This window comes from Salvelinus fontinalis, chromosome 26 (genome assembly GCF_029448725.1).
Source record: "Salvelinus fontinalis isolate EN_2023a chromosome 26, ASM2944872v1, whole genome shotgun sequence".
Classification (NCBI taxonomy): Eukaryota; Metazoa; Chordata; class Actinopteri; order Salmoniformes; family Salmonidae; genus Salvelinus; species Salvelinus fontinalis.
The window spans coordinates 3643928-3670928 of NC_074690.1; the positions used below are offsets into that span (position 1 = coordinate 3643928).

Consider the following 27001-nt stretch of genomic DNA (forward strand, 5'->3'; position numbering starts at 1 on the left):
TACCACTATACTATCTGGTCAGTATTATACCACTATACTATCTGGTCAGTATTATACACTATACTATCTGGTCAGTATTATACCACTATACTATCTGGTCAGTATTATACCACTATACTATCTGGTCAGTATTATAACACTATACTATCTGGTCAGTATAACACTATACTATCTGGTCAGTATTATACCACTATACTATCTGGTCAGTATTATACCACTATACTATCTGGTCAGTATAACACTATACTATCTGGTCAGTATTATACCACTATACTATCTGGTCAGTATTATACCACTATACTATCTGGTCAGTATTATACCACTATACTATCTGGTCAGTATTATACACTATACTATCTGGTCAGTATTAACACTATACTATCTGGTCAGTATTATACCACTATACTATCTGGTCAGTATTATACACTATACTATCTGGTCAGTATTATACACTATACTATCTGGTCAGTATTATACCACTATACTATCTGGTCAGTATTATACCACTATACTATCTGGTCAGTATTATACCACTATACTATCTGGTCAGTATTATACCACTATACTATCTGGTCAGTATTATACCACTATACTATCTGGTCAGTATTATACCACTATACTATCTGGTCAGTATAACACTATACTATCTGGTCAGTATTATACCACTATACTATCTGGTCAGTATTATACCACTATACTATCTGGTCAGTAACACTATTCTATCTGGTCAGTATTATACCACTATACTATCTGGTCAGTATTATAACACTATACTATCTGGTCAGTATTATAACACTATACTATCTGGTCAGTATTATACCACTATACTATCTGGTCAGTATTATACCACTATACTCTGGTCAGTATTATAACACTATACTATCTGGTCAGTAACACTATACTATCTGGTCAGTATTATACCACTATACTATCTGGTCAGTATTATTACACTATACTATCTGGTCAGTATTATAACACTATACTATCTGGTCAGTAACACTATACTATCTGGTCAGTATTAACACTATACTATCTGGTCAGTATTATACCACTATACTATCTGGTCAGTATTATACCACTATACTATCTGGTCAGTATTATACCACTATACTATCTGGTCAGTATTATACACTATACTATCTGGTCAGTATTATACCACTATACTATCTGGTCAGTATTATACCACTATACTATCTGGTCAGTATTATACCACTATACTATCTGGTCAGTATTATACCACTATACTATCTGGTCAGTATTATACCACTATACTATCTGGTCAGTATATACACTATACTATCTGGTCAGTATTATACCACTATACTATCTGGTCAGTATTATACCACTATACTATCTGGTCAGTATTATACCACTATACTATCTGGTCAGTATTATACCACTATACTATCTGGTCAGTATTATACCACTATACTATCTGGTCAGTATTATACCACTATACTATCTGGTCAGTATTATACCACTATACTATCTGGTCAGTATTATACACTATACTATCTGGTCAGTATTATACCACTATACTATCTGGTCAGTATTATACCACTATACTATCTGGTCAGTATTATACCACTATACTATCTGGTCAGTATTATACCACTATACTATCTGGTCAGTATAACACTATACTATCTGGTCAGTATTATACCACTATACTATCTGGTCAGTATTATACCACTATACTATCTGGTCAGTATTATACCACTATACTATCTGGTCAGTATTATACCACTATACTATCTGGTCAGTATTATACCACTATACTATCTGGTCAGTATTATACCACTATACTATCTGGTCAGTATTATACCACTATACTATCTGGTCAGTTTATACACTATACTATCTGGTCAGTATTATACCACTATACTATCTGGTCAGTATTATACCACTATACTATCTGGTCAGTATTATAACACTATACTATCTGGTCAGTATACACTATACTATCTGGTCAGTATTATACCACTATACTATCTGGTCAGTATTATACCACTATACTATCTGGTCAGTATTATACACTATACTATCTGGTCAGTATTATACCACTATACTATCTGGTCAGTATTATACCACTATACTATCTGGTCAGTATTATACCACTATACTATCTGGTCAGTATTATACCACTATACTATCTGGTCAGTATTATACACTATACTATCTGGTCAGTATTATACCACTATACTATCTGGTCAGTATTATACCACTATACTATCTGGTCAGTATTATACCACTATACTATCTGGTCAGTATTATACCACTATACTATCTGGTCAGTATTATACCACTATACTATCTGGTCAGTATTATACCACTATACTATCTGGTCAGTATTATACCACTATACTATCTGGTCAGTATTATACCACTATACTATCTGGTCAGTATTATACACTATACTATCTGGTCAGTATTATACCACTATACTATCTGGTCAGTATTATACCACTATACTATCTGGTCAGTATTATACCACTATACTATCTGGTCAGTATTATACCACTATACTATCTGGTCAGTATTATACCACTATACTATCTGGTCAGTATTATACCACTATACTATCTGGTCAGTATTATACCACTATACTATCTGGTCAGTATTATACCACTATACTATCTGGTCAGTATTATACCACTATACTATCTGGTCAGTATTATACCACTATACTATCTGGTCAGTATTATACCACTATACTATCTGGTCAGTATTATACACTATACTATCTGGTCAGTATTATACCACTATACTATCTGGTCAGTATTATACACTATACTATCTGGTCAGTATTATACCACTATACTATCTGGTCAGTATTATACCACTATACTATCTGGTCAGTATTATACCACTATACTATCTGGTCAGTATTATAACACTATACTATCTGGTCAGTATAACACTATACTATCTGGTCAGTATTATACCACTATACTATCTGGTCAGTATTATACCACTATACTATCTGGTCAGTATTATACCACTATACTATCTGGTCAGTATTATACCACTATACTATCTGGTCAGTATTATACCACTATACTATCTGGTCAGTATTATACCACTATACTATCTGGTCAGTATTATACCACTATACTATCTGGTCAGTATAACACTATACTATCTGGTCAGTATTATACCACTATACTATCTGGTCAGTATTATACCACTATACTATCTGGTCAGTATTATACACTATACTATCTGGTCAGTATTATACCACTATACTATCTGGTCAGTATTATACCACTATACTATCTGGTCAGTATTATACCACTATACTATCTGGTCAGTATTATACCACTATACTATCTGGTCAGTATTATACCACTATACTATCTGGTCAGTATTATACCACTATACTATCTGGTCAGTATTATACCACTATACTATCTGGTCAGTATTATACCACTATACTATCTGGTCAGTATTATACCACTATACTATCTGGTCAGTATTATACCACTATACTATCTGGTCAGTATTATACCACTATACTATCTGGTCAGTATTATACCACTATACTATCTGGTCAGTATTATACCACTATACTATCTGGTCAGTATTATACCACTATACTATCTGGTCAGTATTATACCACTATACTATCTGGTCAGTATTATACCACTATACTATCTGGTCAGTATTATACACTATACTATCTGGTCAGTATTATACCACTATACTATCTGGTCAGTATTATACCACTATACTATCTGGTCAGTATTATACACTATACTATCTGGTCAGTATTATACCACTATACTATCTGGTCAGTATTATACCACTATACTATCTGGTCAGTATTATACCACTATACTATCTGGTCAGTATTATACACTATACTATCTGGTCAGTATTATACCACTATACTATCTGGTCAGTATTATACCACTATACTATCTGGTCAGTATTATACCACTATACTATCTGGTCAGTATTATACCACTATACTATCTGGTCAGTATTATACCACTATACTATCTGGTCAGTATTAACACTATACTATCTGGTCAGTATTATACCACTATACTATCTGGTCAGTATTATACCACTATACTATCTGGTCAGTATAACACTATACTATCTGGTCAGTATTATACCACTATACTATCTGGTCAGTATTATACCACTATACTATCTGGTCAGTATTATAACACTATACTATCTGGTCAGTATTATACCACTATACTATCTGGTCAGTATTATACCACTATACTATCTGGTCAGTATTATACCACTATACTATCTGGTCAGTATTAACACTATACTATCTGGTCAGTATTATACCACTATACTATCTGGTCAGTATTATACCACTATACTATCTGGTCAGTATTATACCACTATACTATCTGGTCAGTATTATACCACTATACTATCTGGTCAGTATTATACCACTATACTATCTGGTCAGTATTATACCACTATACTATCTGGTCAGTATTATACCACTATACTATCTGGTCAGTATTATACCACTATACTATCTGGTCAGTATTATACCACTATACTATCTGGTCAGTATTATACCACTATACTATCTGGTCAGTATTATACCACTATACTATCTGGTCAGTATTATACCACTATACTATCTGGTCAGTATTATACCACTATACTATCTGGTCAGTATTATAACACTATACTATCTGGTCAGTATTATACCACTATACTATCTGGTCAGTATTATACCACTATACTATCTGGTCAGTATTATACCACTATACTATCTGGTCAGTATTATACCACTATACTATCTGGTCAGTATTATACCACTATACTATCTGGTCAGTATTATACCACTATACTATCTGGTCAGTATTATACCACTATACTATCTGGTCAGTATTATACCACTATACTATCTGGTCAGTATTATACCACTATACTATCTGGTCAGTATTATACCACTATACTATCTGGTCAGTATTATACCACTATACTATCTGGTCAGTATTATACCACTATACTATCTGGTCAGTATTATACCACTATACTATCTGGTCAGTATTATACCACTATACTATCTGGTCAGTATTATACCACTATACTATCTGGTCAGTATTATACCACTATACTATCTGGTCAGTATTATACCACTATACTATCTGGTCAGTAACACTATACTATCTGGTCAGTATTATACCACTATACTATCTGGTCAGTATTATACCACTATACTATCTGGTCAGTATTATACCACTATACTATCTGGTCAGTATTATACCACTATACTATCTGGTCAGTATTATACCACTATACTATCTGGTCAGTATTATACCACTATACTATCTGGTCAGTAACACTATACTATCTGGTCAGTATTATACCACTATACTATCTGGTCAGTATTATACCACTATACTATCTGGTCAGTATTATACACTATACTATCTGGTCAGTATTATACCACTATACTATCTGGTCAGTATTATACCACTATACTATCTGGTCAGTATTATACCACTATACTATCTGGTCAGTATTATACCACTATACTATCTGGTCAGTATTATACACTATACTATCTGGTCAGTATTATACCACTATACTATCTGGTCAGTATTATACCACTATACTATCTGGTCAGTATAACACTATACTATCTGGTCAGTATTATACCACTATACTATCTGGTCAGTATTATACCACTATACTATCTGGTCAGTATTATAACACTATACTATCTGGTCAGTATTATACCACTATACTATCTGGTCAGTATTATACCACTATACTATCTGGTCAGTATTATACCACTATACTATCTGGTCAGTATAACACTATACTATCTGGTCAGTATTATACCACTATACTATCTGGTCAGTATTATACCACTATACTATCTGGTCAGTATAACACTATACTATCTGGTCAGTATTATACCACTATACTATCTGGTCAGTATTATACCACTATACTATCTGGTCAGTATTATACCACTATACTATCTGGTCAGTATTATACCACTATACTATCTGGTCAGTATTATACCACTATACTATCTGGTCAGTATTATACCACTATACTATCTGGTCAGTATATACACTATACTATCTGGTCAGTATTATACCACTATACTATCTGGTCAGTATTATACACTATACTATCTGGTCAGTATTATACCACTATACTATCTGGTCAGTATTATACACTATACTATCTGGTCAGTATTATACACTATACTATCTGGTCAGTATTATACCACTATACTATCTGGTCAGTATTATACCACTATACTATCTGGTCAGTATTATACCACTATACTATCTGGTCAGTATTATACACTATACTATCTGGTCAGTATTATACCACTATACTATCTGGTCAGTATTATACCACTATACTATCTGGTCAGTATTATACCACTATACTATCTGGTCAGTATTATACCACTATACTATCTGGTCAGTATTATACCACTATACTATCTGGTCAGTATAACACTATACTATCTGGTCAGTATTATACCACTATACTATCTGGTCAGTATTATACCACTATACTATCTGGTCAGTATTATACCACTATACTATCTGGTCAGTATTATACCACTATACTATCTGGTCAGTATTATACCACTATACTATCTGGTCAGTATTATACCACTATACTATCTGGTCAGTATTATACCACTATACTATCTGGTCAGTATTAACACTATACTATCTGGTCAGTATTATACCACTATACTATCTGGTCAGTATTATACCACTATACTATCTGGTCAGTATTATACCACTATACTATCTGGTCAGTATTATAACACTATACTATCTGGTCAGTATAACACTATACTATCTGGTCAGTATTATACCACTATACTATCTGGTCAGTATTATACCACTATACTATCTGGTCAGTATTATACCACTATACTATCTGGTCAGTATTATACCACTATACTATCTGGTCAGTATTATACCACTATACTATCTGGTCAGTATTATACACTATACTATCTGGTCAGTATTATACCACTATACTATCTGGTCAGTATATACACTATACTATCTGGTCAGTATTATACCACTATACTATCTGGTCAGTATTATACCACTATACTATCTGGTCAGTATTATAACACTATACTATCTGGTCAGTATTATACACTATACTATCTGGTCAGTATTATACCACTATACTATCTGGTCAGTATTATACCACTATACTATCTGGTCAGTATATACACTATACTATCTGGTCAGTATTATACCACTATACTATCTGGTCAGTATTATACCACTATACTATCTGGTCAGTATTATACCACTATACTATCTGGTCAGTATTATAACACTATACTATCTGGTCAGTATTATACACTATACTATCTGGTCAGTATTATACCACTATACTATCTGGTCAGTATTATACCACTATACTATCTGGTCAGTATTATACACTATACTATCTGGTCAGTATTATACCACTATACTATCTGGTCAGTATTATACCACTATACTATCTGGTCAGTATTATACCACTATACTATCTGGTCAGTATTATACCACTATACTATCTGGTCAGTATTATACCACTATACTATCTGGTCAGTATTATACCACTATACTATCTGGTCAGTATTATACACTATACTATCTGGTCAGTATTATACCACTATACTATCTGGTCAGTATTATACCACTATACTATCTGGTCAGTATTATACCACTATACTATCTGGTCAGTATTATACCACTATACTATCTGGTCAGTATTATACCACTATACTATCTGGTCAGTATTATACCACTATACTATCTGGTCAGTATTATACCACTATACTATCTGGTCAGTATTATACCACTATACTATCTGGTCAGTATAACACTATACTATCTGGTCAGTATTATACCACTATACTATCTGGTCAGTATTATACCACTATACTATCTGGTCAGTATTATACCACTATACTATCTGGTCAGTATTATACCACTATACTATCTGGTCAGTATTATACACTATACTATCTGGTCAGTATTATACCACTATACTATCTGGTCAGTATTATACCACTATACTATCTGGTCAGTATTATACCACTATACTATCTGGTCAGTATTATAACACTATACTATCTGGTCAGTATATACACTATACTATCTGGTCAGTATTATACCACTATACTATCTGGTCAGTATTATACCACTATACTATCTGGTCAGTATTATACCACTATACTATCTGGTCAGTATTATACCACTATACTATCTGGTCAGTATTATACCACTATACTATCTGGTCAGTATTATACCACTATACTATCTGGTCAGTATTATACCACTATACTATCTGGTCAGTATTATACACTATACTATCTGGTCAGTATTATACCACTATACTATCTGGTCAGTATTATACCACTATACTATCTGGTCAGTATTATACACTATACTATCTGGTCAGTATTATACCACTATACTATCTGGTCAGTATTATACCACTATACTATCTGGTCAGTATTATACCACTATACTATCTGGTCAGTATTATACCACTATACTATCTGGTCAGTATTATACCACTATACTATCTGGTCAGTATTATACCACTATACTATCTGGTCAGTATTATACCACTATACTATCTGGTCAGTATTATACCACTATACTATCTGGTCAGTATTATACCACTATACTATCTGGTCAGTATTATACCACTATACTATCTGGTCAGTATTATACCACTATACTATCTGGTCAGTATTATACCACTATACTATCTGGTCAGTATTATACCACTATACTATCTGGTCAGTATTATACCACTATACTATCTGGTCAGTATTATACCACTATACTATCTGGTCAGTATTATACCACTATACTATCTGGTCAGTATTATACACTATACTATCTGGTCAGTATTATACCACTATACTATCTGGTCAGTATTATACCACTATACTATCTGGTCAGTATTATACACTATACTATCTGGTCAGTATTATACCACTATACTATCTGGTCAGTATTATACCACTATACTATCTGGTCAGTATTATACCACTATACTATCTGGTCAGTATTATACACTATACTATCTGGTCAGTATTATACCACTATACTATCTGGTCAGTATTATACCACTATACTATCTGGTCAGTATTATACCACTATACTATCTGGTCAGTATTATACCACTATACTATCTGGTCAGTATTATACCACTATACTATCTGGTCAGTATTATACACTATACTATCTGGTCAGTATTATACCACTATACTATCTGGTCAGTATTATACCACTATACTATCTGGTCAGTATAACACTATACTATCTGGTCAGTATTATACCACTATACTATCTGGTCAGTATTATACCACTATACTATCTGGTCAGTATTATACCACTATACTATCTGGTCAGTATTATACCACTATACTATCTGGTCAGTATTATACCACTATACTATCTGGTCAGTATTATACCACTATACTATCTGGTCAGTATTATACACTATACTATCTGGTCAGTATTATACCACTATACTATCTGGTCAGTATTATACCACTATACTATCTGGTCAGTATTATACCACTATACTATCTGGTCAGTATTATACCACTATACTATCTGGTCAGTATTATACCACTATACTATCTGGTCAGTATTATACCACTATACTATCTGGTCAGTATTATACCACTATACTATCTGGTCAGTATTATACCACTATACTATCTGGTCAGTATTATACCACTATACTATCTGGTCAGTATTATACCACTATACTATCTGGTCAGTATTATACCACTATACTATCTGGTCAGTATTATACCACTATACTATCTGGTCAGTATTATACCACTATACTATCTGGTCAGTATTATACACTATACTATCTGGTCAGTATTATACCACTATACTATCTGGTCAGTATTATACCACTATACTATCTGGTCAGTATTATACCACTATACTATCTGGTCAGTATTATACCACTATACTATCTGGTCAGTATTATACCACTATACTATCTGGTCAGTATTATACCACTATACTATCTGGTCAGTATTAACACTATACTATCTGGTCAGTATTATACACTATACTATCTGGTCAGTATTATACCACTATACTATCTGGTCAGTATTATACCACTATACTATCTGGTCAGTATTATACCACTATACTATCTGGTCAGTATTATACACTATACTATCTGGTCAGTATTATACCACTATACTATCTGGTCAGTATTATACCACTATACTATCTGGTCAGTATTATACCACTATACTATCTGGTCAGTATTATACCACTATACTATCTGGTCAGTATTATACACTATACTATCTGGTCAGTATTATACCACTATACTATCTGGTCAGTATTATACACTATACTATCTGGTCAGTATTATACCACTATACTATCTGGTCAGTATTATACCACTATACTATCTGGTCAGTATTATACCACTATACTATCTGGTCAGTATTATACCACTATACTATCTGGTCAGTATTATACCACTATACTATCTGGTCAGTATTATACCACTATACTATCTGGTCAGTATAACACTATACTATCTGGTCAGTATTATACCACTATACTATCTGGTCAGTATTATACCACTATACTATCTGGTCAGTATTATACCACTATACTATCTGGTCAGTATTATACCACTATACTATCTGGTCAGTATTATACCACTATACTATCTGGTCAGTATTATACACTATACTATCTGGTCAGTATTATACCACTATACTATCTGGTCAGTATTATACACTATACTATCTGGTCAGTATTATACCACTATACTATCTGGTCAGTATTATACCACTATACTATCTGGTCAGTATTATACCACTATACTATCTGGTCAGTATTATACCACTATACTATCTGGTCAGTATTATACCACTATACTATCTGGTCAGTATTATACCACTATACTATCTGGTCAGTATTATACCACTATACTATCTGGTCAGTATTATACCACTATACTATCTGGTCAGTATTATACCACTATACTATCTGGTCAGTATTATACCACTATACTATCTGGTCAGTATTATACCACTATACTATCTGGTCAGTATTATACCACTATACTATCTGGTCAGTATTATACCACTATACTATCTGGTCAGTATAACACTATACTATCTGGTCAGTATTATACCACTATACTATCTGGTCAGTATTATACCACTATACTATCTGGTCAGTATTATACCACTATACTATCTGGTCAGTATTATACCACTATACTATCTGGTCAGTATTATACCACTATACTATCTGGTCAGTATTATACCACTATACTATCTGGTCAGTATTATACCACTATACTATCTGGTCAGTATTATACCACTATACTATCTGGTCAGTATTATACCACTATACTATCTGGTCAGTATAACACTATACTATCTGGTCAGTATTATACCACTATACTATCTGGTCAGTATTATACCACTATACTATCTGGTCAGTATTATACCACTATACTATCTGGTCAGTATTATACCACTATACTATCTGGTCAGTATTATACCACTATACTATCTGGTCAGTATTATACCACTATACTATCTGGTCAGTATTATACACTATACTATCTGGTCAGTATTATACCACTATACTATCTGGTCAGTATTATACCACTATACTATCTGGTCAGTATTATACACTATACTATCTGGTCAGTATTATACCACTATACTATCTGGTCAGTATTATACCACTATACTATCTGGTCAGTATTATACCACTATACTATCTGGTCAGTATTATACCACTATACTATCTGGTCAGTAACACTATACTATCTGGTCAGTATTATACCACTATACTATCTGGTCAGTATTATACCACTATACTATCTGGTCAGTATTATACACTATACTATCTGGTCAGTATTATACCACTATACTATCTGGTCAGTATTATACCACTATACTATCTGGTCAGTATTATAACACTATACTATCTGGTCAGTATTATACCACTATACTATCTGGTCAGTATTATACCACTATACTATCTGGTCAGTATTATACCACTATACTATCTGGTCAGTATTAACACTATACTATCTGGTCAGTATTATACCACTATACTATCTGGTCAGTATTATACCACTATACTATCTGGTCAGTATTATACACTATACTATCTGGTCAGTATTATACCACTATACTATCTGGTCAGTATTATACCACTATACTATCTGGTCAGTATTATACCACTATACTATCTGGTCAGTATTATACCACTATACTATCTGGTCAGTATTATACCACTATACTATCTGGTCAGTAACACTATACTATCTGGTCAGTATTATACCACTATACTATCTGGTCAGTATTATACCACTATACTATCTGGTCAGTAACACTATACTATCTGGTCAGTATTATACCACTATACTATCTGGTCAGTATTATACCACTATACTATCTGGTCAGTATTATACCACTATACTATCTGGTCAGTATTATACCACTATACTATCTGGTCAGTATTATACCACTATACTATCTGGTCAGTATTATACCACTATACTATCTGGTCAGTATTATACACTATACTATCTGGTCAGTATTATACCACTATACTATCTGGTCAGTATAACACTATACTATCTGGTCAGTATTATACCACTATACTATCTGGTCAGTATTATACCACTATACTATCTGGTCAGTATTATACCACTATACTATCTGGTCAGTATTATACCACTATACTATCTGGTCAGTATTATACCACTATACTATCTGGTCAGTATTATACCACTATACTATCTGGTCAGTATAACACTATACTATCTGGTCAGTATTATACCACTATACTATCTGGTCAGTATTATACCACTATACTATCTGGTCAGTATTATACCACTATACTATCTGGTCAGTATTATACCACTATACTATCTGGTCAGTATTATACCACTATACTATCTGGTCAGTATATACACTATACTATCTGGTCAGTATTATACCACTATACTATCTGGTCAGTATTATACCACTATACTATCTGGTCAGTATTATACCACTATACTATCTGGTCAGTATTATACCACTATACTATCTGGTCAGTATTATACCACTATACTATCTGGTCAGTATTATACCACTATACTATCTGGTCAGTATTATACCACTATACTATCTGGTCAGTATTATACCACTATACTATCTGGTCAGTATTATACACTATACTATCTGGTCAGTATTATACCACTATACTATCTGGTCAGTATTATAACACTATACTATCTGGTCAGTATTATACCACTATACTATCTGGTCAGTATTATACACTATACTATCTGGTCAGTATTATACACTATACTATCTGGTCAGTATTATACCACTATACTATCTGGTCAGTATTATACCACTATACTATCTGGTCAGTATTATACCACTATACTATCTGGTCAGTATTATACACTATACTATCTGGTCAGTATTATACCACTATACTATCTGGTCAGTATTATACCACTATACTATCTGGTCAGTATTATACCACTATACTATCTGGTCAGTATTATACCACTATACTATCTGGTCAGTATTATAACACTATACTATCTGGTCAGTAACACTATACTATCTGGTCAGTATTATACCACTATACTATCTGGTCAGTATTATAACACTATACTATCTGGTCAGTATTATACCACTATACTATCTGGTCAGTATTATACCACTATACTATCTGGTCAGTATTATAACACTATACTATCTGGTCAGTATTATACCACTATACTATCTGGTCAGTATTATACCACTATACTATCTGGTCAGTATTATACCACTATACTATCTGGTCAGTATTATACCACTATACTATCTGGTCAGTATACACTATACTATCTGGTCAGTATTATACCACTATACTATCTGGTCAGTATTATACCACTATACTATCTGGTCAGTATTATACCACTATACTATCTGGTCAGTATTATACCACTATACTATCTGGTCAGTATTATACCACTATACTATCTGGTCAGTATTATACCACTATACTATCTGGTCAGTATTATACCACTATACTATCTGGTCAGTATTATACCACTATACTATCTGGTCAGTATTATACCACTATACTATCTGGTCAGTTATACACTATACTATCTGGTCAGTATTATACCACTATACTATCTGGTCAGTATTATACCACTATACTATCTGGTCAGTATTATACCACTATACTATCTGGTCAGTATTATACCACTATACTATCTGGTCAGTATTATACACTATACTATCTGGTCAGTATTATACCACTATACTATCTGGTCAGTATTATACCACTATACTATCTGGTCAGTATTATACACTATACTATCTGGTCAGTATTATACCACTATACTATCTGGTCAGTATTATACCACTATACTATCTGGTCAGTATTATACCACTATACTATCTGGTCAGTATTATACCACTATACTATCTGGTCAGTATTATACCACTATACTATCTGGTCAGTATTATACCACTATACTATCTGGTCAGTATAACACTATACTATCTGGTCAGTATTATACCACTATACTATCTGGTCAGTATTATACCACTATACTATCTGGTCAGTATTATACACTATACTATCTGGTCAGTATTATACCACTATACTATCTGGTCAGTATTATACCACTATACTATCTGGTCAGTATTATACCACTATACTCTGGTCAGTATTATAACACTATACTATCTGGTCAGTAACACTATACTATCTGGTCAGTATTATACCACTATACTATCTGGTCAGTATTATACCACTATACTATCTGGTCAGTATTATACCACTATACTATCTGGTCAGTATTATACCACTATACTATCTGGTCAGTATTATACACTATACTATCTGGTCAGTATTATACCACTATACTATCTGGTCAGTATTATACCACTATACTATCTGGTCAGTATTATACCACTATACTATCTGGTCAGTATTATACCACTATACTATCTGGTCAGTATTATACCACTATACTATCTGGTCAGTATTATACCACTATACTATCTGGTCAGTATTATACCACTATACTATCTGGTCAGTATTATACCACTATACTATCTGGTCAGTATTATACCACTATACTATCTGGTCAGTATAACACTATACTATCTGGTCAGTATTATACCACTATACTATCTGGTCAGTATTATACACTATACTATCTGGTCAGTATTATAACACTATACTATCTGGTCAGTATTATACACTATACTATCTGGTCAGTATTATACACTATACTATCTGGTCAGTATTATACCACTATACTATCTGGTCAGTATTATACCACTATACTATCTGGTCAGTATTATACCACTATACTATCTGGTCAGTAACACTATACTATCTGGTCAGTATTATACCACTATACTATCTGGTCAGTATTATACCACTATACTATCTGGTCAGTATTATACACTATACTATCTGGTCAGTATTATACCACTATACTATCTGGTCAGTATTATACACTATACTATCTGGTCAGTATTATACCACTATACTATCTGGTCAGTATAACACTATACTATCTGGTCAGTATTATACCACTATACTATCTGGTCAGTATTATACCACTATACTATCTGGTCAGTATACACTATACTATCTGGTCAGTATTATACCACTATACTATCTGGTCAGTATTATACCACTATACTATCTGGTCAGTATTATACACTATACTATCTGGTCAGTATTATACCACTATACTATCTGGTCAGTATTATACACTATACTATCTGGTCAGTATTATACCACTATACTATCTGGTCAGTATTATAACACTATACTATCTGGTCAGTATAACACTATACTATCTGGTCAGTATTATACCACTATACTATCTGGTCAGTATTATTACACTATACTATCTGGTCAGTATTATACCACTATACTCTGGTCAGTATTATAACACTATACTATCTGGTCAGTAACACTATACTATCTGGTCAGTATTATACCACTATACTATCTGGTCAGTATTATTACACTATACTATCTGGTCAGTATTATACCACTATACTCTGGTCAGTATTATAACACTATACTATCTGGTCAGTAACACTATACTATCTGGTCAGTATTATACCACTATACTATCTGGACAGTATTATACCACTATACTATCTGGTCAGTAACACTATACTATCTGGTCAGTATTATACCACTATACTATCTGGTCAGTATTATAACACTATACTATCTGGTCAGTATTATACCACTATACTATCTGGTCAGTATTATACCACTATACTATCTGGTCAGTATTATACCACTATACTATCTGGTCAGTATTATACCACTATACTATCTGGTCAGTATAACACTATACTATCTGGTCAGTATTATACCACTATACTATCTGGTCAGTATTATACACTATACTATCTGGTCAGTAACACTATACTATCTGGTCAGTATTATACCACTATACTATCTGGTCAGTATTATACCACTATACTATCTGGTCAGTATTATACCACTATACTCTGGTCAGTATTATAACACTATACTATCTGGTCAGTAACACTATACTATCTGGTCAGTATTATACCACTATACTATCTGGTCAGTATTATTACACTTTACTATCTGGTCAGTAACACTATACTATCTGGTCAGTATTATACCACTATACTATCTGGTCAGTATTATAACACTATACTATCTGGTCAGTATTATACCACTATACTATCTGGTCAGTATTATACCACTATACTATCTGGTCAGTATTATACCACTATACTATCTGGTCAGTATTATACACTATACTATCTGGTCAGTATTATAACACTATACTATCTGGTCAGTATTATACCACTATACTATCTGGTCAGTAACACTATACTATCTGGTCAGTATTATACCACTATACTATCTGGTCAGTATTATACCACTATACTATCTGGTCAGTAACACTATACTATCTGGTCAGTATTATACCACTATACTATCTGGTCAGTATTATACCACTATACTATCTGGTCAGTAACACTATTCTATCTGGTCAGTATTATACCACTATACTATCTGGTCAGTATTATACCACTATACTATCTGGTCAGTATTATACCACTATACTATCTGGTCAGTATTATAACACTATACTATCTGGTCAGTATTATAACACTATACTATCTGGTCTGTATTATACCACTATACTATCTGGTCAGTATCATAACACTATACTATCTGGTCAGTATTATACCACTATACTATCTGGTCAGTATTATACCACTATACTATCCGGTCAGTATTATACCACTATACTATCTGGTCAGTATTATACCACTATACTATCTGGTCAGTATTATACCACTATACTATCTGGTCAGTAACACTATACTATCTGGTCAGTATTATACCACTATACTATCTGGTCAGTATTATACCACTATACTATCTGGTCAGTATTATAACACTATACTATCTGGTCAGTAACACTATACTATCTGGTCAGTATTATAACACTATACTATCTGGTCAGTATTATACCACTATACTATCTGGTCAGTATTATAACACTATACTATCTGGTCAGTATTATACCACTATACTATCTGGTCAGTATTATACCACTATACTATCTGGTCAGTATTATACCACTATACTATCTGGTCAGTATTATACCACTATACTATCTGGTCAGTATTATAACACTATACTATCTGGTCAGTAACACTATACTATCTGGTCAGTATTATACCACTATACTATCTGGTCAGTATTATACCACTATACTATCTGGTCAGTATTATACCACTATACTATCTGGTCAGTATTATACCACTATACTATCTGGTCAGTATTATACCACTATACTATCTGGTCAGTATTATACCACTATACTATCTGGTCAGTATTATACCACTATACTATCTGGTCAGTATTATAACACTATACTATCTGGTCAGTATTATAACACTATACTATCTGGTCAGTATTATACCACTATACTATCTGGTCAGTATTATACCACTATACTATCTGGTCAGTATTATACCACTATACTATCTGGTCAGTAACACTATACTATCTGGTCAGTATTATACCACTACACTATCTGGTCAGTATTATACCACTATACTATCTGGTCAGTAACACCCTACTATCTGGTCAGTATTATAACACTATACTATCTGGTCAGTATTATACCACTATACTATCTGGTCAGTATTATAACACTATACTATCTGGTCAGTATTATAACACTATACTATCTGGTCAGTATTATACCACTATACTATCTGGTCAGTATCACTATACTATCTGGTCAGTATTATACCACTATACTATCTGGTCAGTAACACTATACTATCTGGTCAGTAACACTATACTATCTGGTCAGTATTATACCACTATACTATCTGGTCAGTATTATAACACTATACTATCTGGTCAGTAACACTATACTATCTGGTCAGTAACACTATACTATCTGGTCAGTAACACTATACTATCTTGTCAGTATTATACCACTATACTATCTGGTCAGTATTATACCACTATACTATCTGGTCAGTATTATAACACTATACTATCTGGTCAGTATTATACCACTATACTATCTGGTCAGTATTATAACACTATACTATCTGGTCAGTATTATAACACTCTCTATCTGGTCAGTATTATACCACTATACTATCTGGTCAGTAACACTATACTATCTGGTCAGTATTATAACACTATACTATCTGGTCAGTATTATAACACTATACTATCTGGTCAGTATTATAACACTATACTATCTGGTCAGTAACACTATACTATCTGGTCAGTATTATAACACTATACTATCTGGTCAGTATTATAACACTATACTATCTGGTCAGTATTATACCACTATACTATCTGTTTAGTATTATAACACTATACTATCTGGTCAGTAACACTATACTATCTGGTCAGTATTATACCACTATACTATCTGGTCAGTAACACTATTCTATCTGGTCAGTATTATAACACTATACTATCTGGTCAGTAACACTATACTATCTGGTCAGTATTATAACACTATACTATCTGGTCAGTATTATACCACTATACTATCTGGTCAGTATTATACCACTATACTATCTGGTCAGTATTATAACACTATACTATCTGGTCAGTATTATAACACTATACTATCTGGTCAGTATTATAACACTATACTATCTGGTCAGTATTATAACACTATACTATCTGGTCAGTATTATAACACTATACTATCTGGTCAGTATTATACCACTATACTATCTGGTCAGTATTATACCACTATACTATCTGGTCAGTAACACTATACTATCTGGTCAGTATTATAACACTATACTATCTGGTCAGTAACACTATACTATCTGGTCAGTATTATAACACTATACTATCTGGTCAGTAACACTATACTATCTGGTCAGTAACACTATACTATCTGGTCAGTATTATAACACTATACTATCTGGTCAGTATTATAACACTATACTATCTGGTCAGTAACACTATACTATCTGGTCAGTATTATACCACTATACTATCTGGTCAGTATTATACCACTATACTATCTGGTCAGTATTATAACACTATACTATCTGGTCAGTATTATACCACTATACTATCTGGTCAGTATTATACCACTATACTATCTGGTCAGTATTATACCACTATACTATCTGGTCAGTATTATAACACTATACTCTGGTCAGTATTATAACACTATACTATCTGGTCAGTATTATACCACTATACTATCTGGTCAGTATTATAACACTATACTCTGGTCAGTATTATAACACTATACTATCTGGTCAGTATTACACCACTATACTATCTGGTCAGTATTATAACACTATACTATCTGGTCAGTAACACTATACTATCTGGTCAGTATTATACCACTATACTATCTGGTCAGTATTATACCACTATACTATCTGGTCAGTATTATACCACCATACTATCTGGTCAGTATTATACCACTATACTATCTGGTCAGTAACACTATACTATCTGGTCAGTATTATACCACTATACTATCTGGTCAGTAACACTATACTATCTGGTCAGTAACACTATACTATCTGGTCAGTATTATACCACTATACTATCTGGTCAGTATTATACCACTATACTATCTGGTCAGTATTATACCACTATACTATCTGGTCAGTATTATAACACTATACTATCTGGTCAGTATTATACCACTATACTATCTGGTCAGTATTATACCACTATACTATCTGGTCAGTAACACTATACTATCTGGTCAGTATTATACCACTATACTATCTGGTCAGTATTATACCACTATACTATCTGGTCAGTATTATACCACTATACTATCTGGTCAGTATTATACCACTATACTATCTGGTCAGTATTATAACACTATACTATCTGGTCAGTATTATACCACTATACTATCTGGTCAGTATTATAACACTATACTATCTGGTCAGTATTATAACACTATACTATCTGGTCAGTATTATAACACTATACTATCTGGTCAGTATTATACCACTATACTATCTGGTCAGTATTATACCACTATACTATCTGGTCAGTAACACTATACTATCTGGTCAGTATTATACCACTATACTATCTGGTCAGTATTATAACACTATACTATCTGGTCAGTATTATACCACTATACTATCTGGTCAGTAACACTATACTATCTGGTCAGTATTATACCACTATACTATCTGGTCAGTATTATACCACTATACTATCTGGTCAGTATTATACCACTATACTATCTGGTCAGTATTATAACACTATACTATCTGGTCAGTATTATAACACTATACTATCTGGTCTATCCTGTTAGATCCTGTTAGATCCTGTTAGATCCTGTTAGATCCTGTTAGATCCTGTTAGATCCTATCCTGTTAGATCATATCCTGTTAGATCCTGTTAGATCCTGTTAGATCCTGTTAGATCCTGTTAGATCCTATCCTGTTAGATCATATCCTGTTAGATCATATCAGAAATGTCTAAACTAAGAGCCATGGTCTGTAATGTGGTTGCAGGTATTTCATTATGTACAGGTAGTAATATTACCGTAATATGTCTAAACTAAGAGCCATGGTCTGTAATGTTGTTGCAGGTATTTCATTATGTACAGGTAGTAATATTACCGTAATATGTCTAAACTAAGAGCCATGGTCTGTAATGTTGTTGCAGGTATTTCATTATGTACAGGTAGTAATATTACCGTAATATGTCTAAACTAAGAGCCATGGTCTGTAATAGTAATGTTTAGAAGTATGTGGTTGCAGGTATTTCATTATGTACAGGTAGTAATATTACCGTAATATGTCTAAACTAAGAGCCATGGTCTGTAATGTTGTTGCAGGTATTTCATTATGTACAGGTAGTAATATTACCGTAATATGTCTAAACTAAGAGCCATGGTCTGTAATGTTGTTGCAGGTATTTCATTATGTACAGGTAGTAATATTACCGTAATATGTCTAAACTAAGAGCCATGGTCTGTAATGTTGTTGCAGGTATTTCATTATGTACAGGTAGTAATATTACCGTAATATGTCTAAACTAAGAGCCATGGTCTGTAATGCTGTTGCAAGTATTTCATTATGTACAGATAGTAATATTACCGTAATATGTCTAAACTAAGAGCCATGGTCTGTAATTGTAATGTTTAGAAGTATGTGGTTGCAGGTGTTTCATTATGTACAGATAGTAATATTACCGTAATATGTCTAAACTAAGAGCCATGGTCTGTAATGTTGTTGCAGGTATTTCATTATGTACAGGTAGTAATATTACCGTAATATGTCTAAACTAAGAGCCATGGTCTGTAATTGTAATGTTTAGAAGTATGTGGTTGCAGGTATTTCATTATGTACAGGTAGTAATATTACCGTAATATGTCTAAACTAAGAGCCATGGTCTGTAATGTTGTTGCAGGTATTTCATTATGTACAGGTAGTAATATTACCGTAATATGTCTAAACTAAGAGCCATGGTCTGTAATGTTGTTGCAGGTATTTCATTATGTACAGGTAGTAATATTACCGTAATATGTCTAAACTAAGAGCCATGGTCTGTAATTGTAATGTTTAGAAGTATGTGGTTGCAGGTGTTTCATTATGTACAGATAGTAATATTACCGTAATATGTCTAAACTAAGAGCCATGGTCTGTAATTGTAATGTTTAGAAGTATGTGGTTGCAGGTGTTCCGGCGGCCCTGGCCTGGTATCATGCGCACCGTGTACGGAAACCAGGAGAGGTTTGAGAACACATACTTCAAGAAATTCCCAGGTTTTTACGTGACCGGAGACGGTAAGACCCTTTTCTTACAACATTCTTTATTTTTCTTCCTTTTTTAAAATTTTTATCCCATTTTCTCCCCAATGTTCGTGGTATCCAATCGCTAGTAATTACTATCTTGTCTCATCGCTACAACTCCCGCACGGGCTCGGGAGAGACGAAGGTCGAAAGCCACGCGTCCTCCGAAGCACAACCCAGCTTCTTAACACAGTGCGCCTCCAACCCGGAAGCAAGCCGCGGGCCGTGCACCTGGCCCCCTTGGTTAGCGCGCACTGCGCCCGGCCCGCCACAGGAGTCGCTGGAGCGCGATGAGACAAGGATATCCCTACCGGCCAAACCCTCCCTAACCCGGACGACGCTAGCCCAATTGTGCGGACCACGGACCTCCCGGTCGTGGCCGGCTGCGACAGAGCCTGGGCGAGAACCCAGAGACTCTGGTGGCGCAGCTAGCACTGCGATGCAGTGCCCTAGAACACTGCGCCACCCGGGAGGCTTGATTACATTAGATCAATCATATTCATAGACAATATTAATTTACATTGTGATAGCGACCATTGTAAATAAGAATTTGTTCTTCACTGACTTGCCTAGTTAAATGAAGGTTAAATAAAATAATAATTTAAATTCATGCTAATGTGGGATCTATTAATTCATTATACAACGGGTGGTTTGGAATTCCCATTGTTAGATCCTATCCTGTTAGATCATATCCTGTTAGATCATGTTAGATCCCATCATGTTAGATCATATCCTGTTAGATCCTGTTAGATCCTATCCTGTTAGATCCCATCCTGTTAGATCCTGTTAGATCCTATCCTGTTAGATCCCATCCTGTTAGATCATATCCTGTTAGATCCTGTTAGATCCTATCCTGTTAGATCCCATCCTGTTAGATCCCATCATGTTAGATCATATCCTGTTAGATCCTGTTAGATCCTATCCTGTTAGATCCCATCCTGTTAGATCCTGTTAGATCCCATCCTGTTAGATCCCATCCTGTTAGATCCTGTTAGATCCCGTCCTGTTAGATCCTGTTAGATCCCATCCTGTTAGATCATGTTAGATCCTATCCTGTTAGATCCCATCCTGTTAGATCATGTTAGATCCTATCCTGTTAGATCCCATCCTGTTAGATCATGTTAGATCCCATCCTGTTAGATCATATCCTGTTAGATCCTATCCTTTTAGATCATATCCTGTTAGATCCCATCCTGTTAGATCATATCCTGTTAGATCCTATTAGATCGAATCATGTTAGATCCCATCCTGTTAGATCCCATCCTGTTAGATCATATCCTGTTAGATCATATCCTGTTAGATCATATCCTGTTAGATCATATCCTGTTAGATCCTGTTAGATCCTGTTAGATCCTGTTAGATCTCATCCTGTTAGATCATATACTGTTAGATTCTATCCTGTTACATCCTGTTAGATCATATCCTGTTATATCTTGTCCTCTATGACCACTGTTATGTCCTGTTATAACACATGGCCTCTTGTGTATTATTGCTCATTCATTCATTCATTCATTCATTCAGTCATTCTTTCCCAGGCTGCAGGAGGGATAAAGATGGATACTACTGGATCACAGGCAGGATAGATGACATGATCAACGTATCAGGTCATTTGTTTTTCCATCGTTTTGCCAATGTGCTGCTGCTTGCTTTTTTAGGGGGTGTAGGTTGGATTATTGTAAAGCGCTTTGTGATGAATGTCGCTGTGAAAAGTGTTGTATGAATACATTTGATCTATTAATTAATTGATGAGTGATTGACTTACTTAACCTATTGATTTGAACTAGTGGAGCAGATGGCCTCATCAGTGCATCTCCAGTCAACTCTGTTCTGGCCGTTTCTGATTTAGTGATAAACTAAGCTGTTCTCTCTAATGGGGTTATAATAATCCGGTATTGTTATGAGTGATAACTCTGTTTAGTCAGTAATACAACCCGTGCCTCCTTCCTCCAGGTCACCTGCTGAGCACAGCGGAGGTTGAGTCATCTCTAACAGACCACGGAGCGGTGGCCGAAGCTGCAGTGGTCAGCAGACCCCACGCGGTCAAGGGGGAGTGTCTCTACTGTTTCGTTACGCTAAAGGACTGCAGAGAGTTCAACCGCACTCTGGTGGACGAACTCAAGAGGCAAGGTAGGGCTTTCAGACGAAGGAAAAACTAGAAAGAAAAAAAACAAACAAAGGAATCAAATTGACTGAAATTGAAGTTAAATTTAGAGTGTGTTTGTTATTGCCTTGAATTCCAGGTTTGTCCTTGTAGAAGGAATGTAAGGTTACGGCATCTGGCTATGAGATCATGTCTATTACCATAGTATGACTATCAGATACAGTCTCCGGACCACCAGAGGTTTTTTTTCTTCTTCTGATGGTATTATATATATATTTTTCTTATGTGTTGTCAGTGAGAGAGAAGATTGGTCCGATCGCCACCCCAGACTTCATCCAGAATGCTCCTGGACTTCCTAAAACACGTTCTGGTAGGTACACTGTTTACATCACATGACGATTGGACTTTTACAGACATTTTATAATTTACATTTTTTAACATTTTATTTATTTATGTTTAACCAACAACATCAGGTAAGATCATGAGGAGGGTCCTGAGGCAGATCGCCCGGAACGAGAAGGATCTAGGTGACCTTTCAACCCTGGCTGACCCTAAGGTCGTGGAGGTCCTGTTCAGCCAGCGGTGTGAGACAGCTGCTTGAGGGGAGGGGGGGGGGGGGGGGGGGGCTGCATGTCAAACCCTCTCAGGTGGCGTCCTCTCCTTGTGTCCTCTCCTTCTCTCCTTGTCTCCTCTCTTTCATCTTCATTTTCCTGAAAACGCAGGATAGGTGAATATAGGATATAGACTATGGCGGGATGGGATATTTCTGATCTCTCACCTGTTCAGCTTATATACAAGTGCAGATGAAGGAGAGGAGACAAGGAGAGGAGAGAAGGAGAGGAGACGAGGAGAGAAAGCCAGGTTAGACTATTTAGGCACACCCAGAGAGGTTCGCCGGCATGTCCTCTCTCATGGTGCAGATGAATACGGTACTGGTCCTGAGATCAGTCTCAGGGAATTTTATGTGCAGTGTTTGGGGATGGGATTAGGGTTGGGAGGACAGATCCTAGATCAGATTTTATGTGGGAATGATTGACTTTGAGTTATTATATGTAGACAAAAGGAATGAACAGAAGCAACAATCCGATGAAAATCCCCAGCCCAAACATTGCATTCAGTTTTTACATTTTCTTTCCAAACGGGTAAAATGGATTTTCCAAATAATTGTTACTGCCACAATGTCATTTTTGCTTGTAATAACGGGTAGGCCGATATTGAGGTGAACTGGATCCAGAATCAGAATTTTACCCTTGTTTACTGCTAGGTAACCTAACTTCTGGAACCTTCTCTCAGTGTATCAGCCTGTATCCTCCATCTTGTTTACTGCTCAGTAACCTAACCTCTGGAACCTTCTCTCAGTGTATCAGCCTGTATCCTCCATCTTGTTTGCTGCTCGGTAACCTAACCTCTGGAACCTTCTCTCAGTGTATCAGCCTGTATCCTCCATCTTGTTTACTGCTCGGTAACCTAACCTCTGAAACCTTCTCTCAGTGTATCAGCCTGTATCTTCCATCTTGTTTGCTGCTCGGTAACCTAACTTCTGGAACCTTCTCTCAGTGTATCAGCCTGTATCTTCCATCTTGTTTGCTGCTCGGTAACCTATTTCTGGAACCTTCTCTCAGTGTATCAGCCTGTATCCTCCATCTTGTTTGCTGCTCGGTAACCTAACCTCTGGAACCTTCTCTCAGTGTATCAGCCTGTATCCTCCATCTTGTTTACTGCTCGGTAACCTCTGGAACCTTCTCTCAGTGTATCAGCCTGTATCCTCCATCTTGTTCACTGCTCGGTAACCTCTGGAACCTTCTCTCAGTGTATCAGCCTGTATCCTCCATCTTGTTCACTGCTCGGTAACCTCTGGAACATTCTCTCAGTGTATCAGCCTGTATCCTCCATCTTGTTTACTGCTCGGTAACCTAACTTCTGGAACCTTCTCTCAATGTATCAGCCTGTATCTTCCATCTTGTTTGCTGCTCGGTAACCTAACTTCTGGAACCTTCTCTCAGTGTATCAGCCTGTATCTTCCATCTTGTTTACTGCTCGGTAACCTAACTTCTGGAACATTCTCTCAGTGTATCAGCCTGTATCTTCCATCTTGTTTGCTGCTCGGTAACCTAACTTCTGGAACCTTCTCTCAGTGTATCAGCCTGTATCTTCCATCTTGTTTGCTGCTCGGTAACCTATTTCTGGAACGTTCTCTCAGTGTATCAGCCTGTATCCTCCATCTTGTTTACTGCTCAGTAACCTAACTTCTGGAACCTTCTCTCAGTGTTCTAAATGATTGATGAGCTAGGGATTGATCAACGTGATGAATCAGCCTGTAGCTCCCATTTTGCTTTTCACAAAGTGCTCCTCAGACTGATAGATTAATAGTGATCGGTAATGTCTAAATGATGAAGGAAAGCTAGCTAGCTGTTCACTTTTTAAAGCTATGAAAACGATCCCGGGGTGTCCAGTGAGCTTTGAACACTTCTACATCAGGGCTTGTATTTGTTTTGGACGTGAATGTATATTTCCAACTTGTTGATTGTATGTTTCTTATGA

The 27001-nt window shown here is 35.0% G+C and overlaps 1 protein-coding gene across 4 annotated transcripts in view; it reads left to right on the forward strand.

The window, feature by feature from the left end:
- Positions 1-27001, forward strand: part of LOC129823557 (acetyl-coenzyme A synthetase, cytoplasmic-like) — a 113101-nt gene that overhangs the window by 75152 nt on the left and 10948 nt on the right. For 2 of the 4 annotated variants that reach the window (XM_055882385.1, XM_055882387.1), the window contains 5 exons: positions 22245-22353; positions 23895-23963; positions 24310-24486; positions 24756-24830; positions 24934-25081. In XM_055882385.1, the coding sequence (XP_055738360.1) occupies positions 22245-22353; positions 23895-23963; positions 24310-24486; positions 24756-24830; positions 24934-25061 (558 nt within the window). In that variant the 3' untranslated portion in view covers positions 25062-25081. Of the gene's footprint in view, positions 1-22244; positions 22354-23894; positions 23964-24309; positions 24487-24755; positions 24831-24933; positions 25082-27001 lie in introns of those variants that run through there. The other 2 variants (XR_008754646.1, XM_055882386.1) reach the window with 1 other exon arrangement.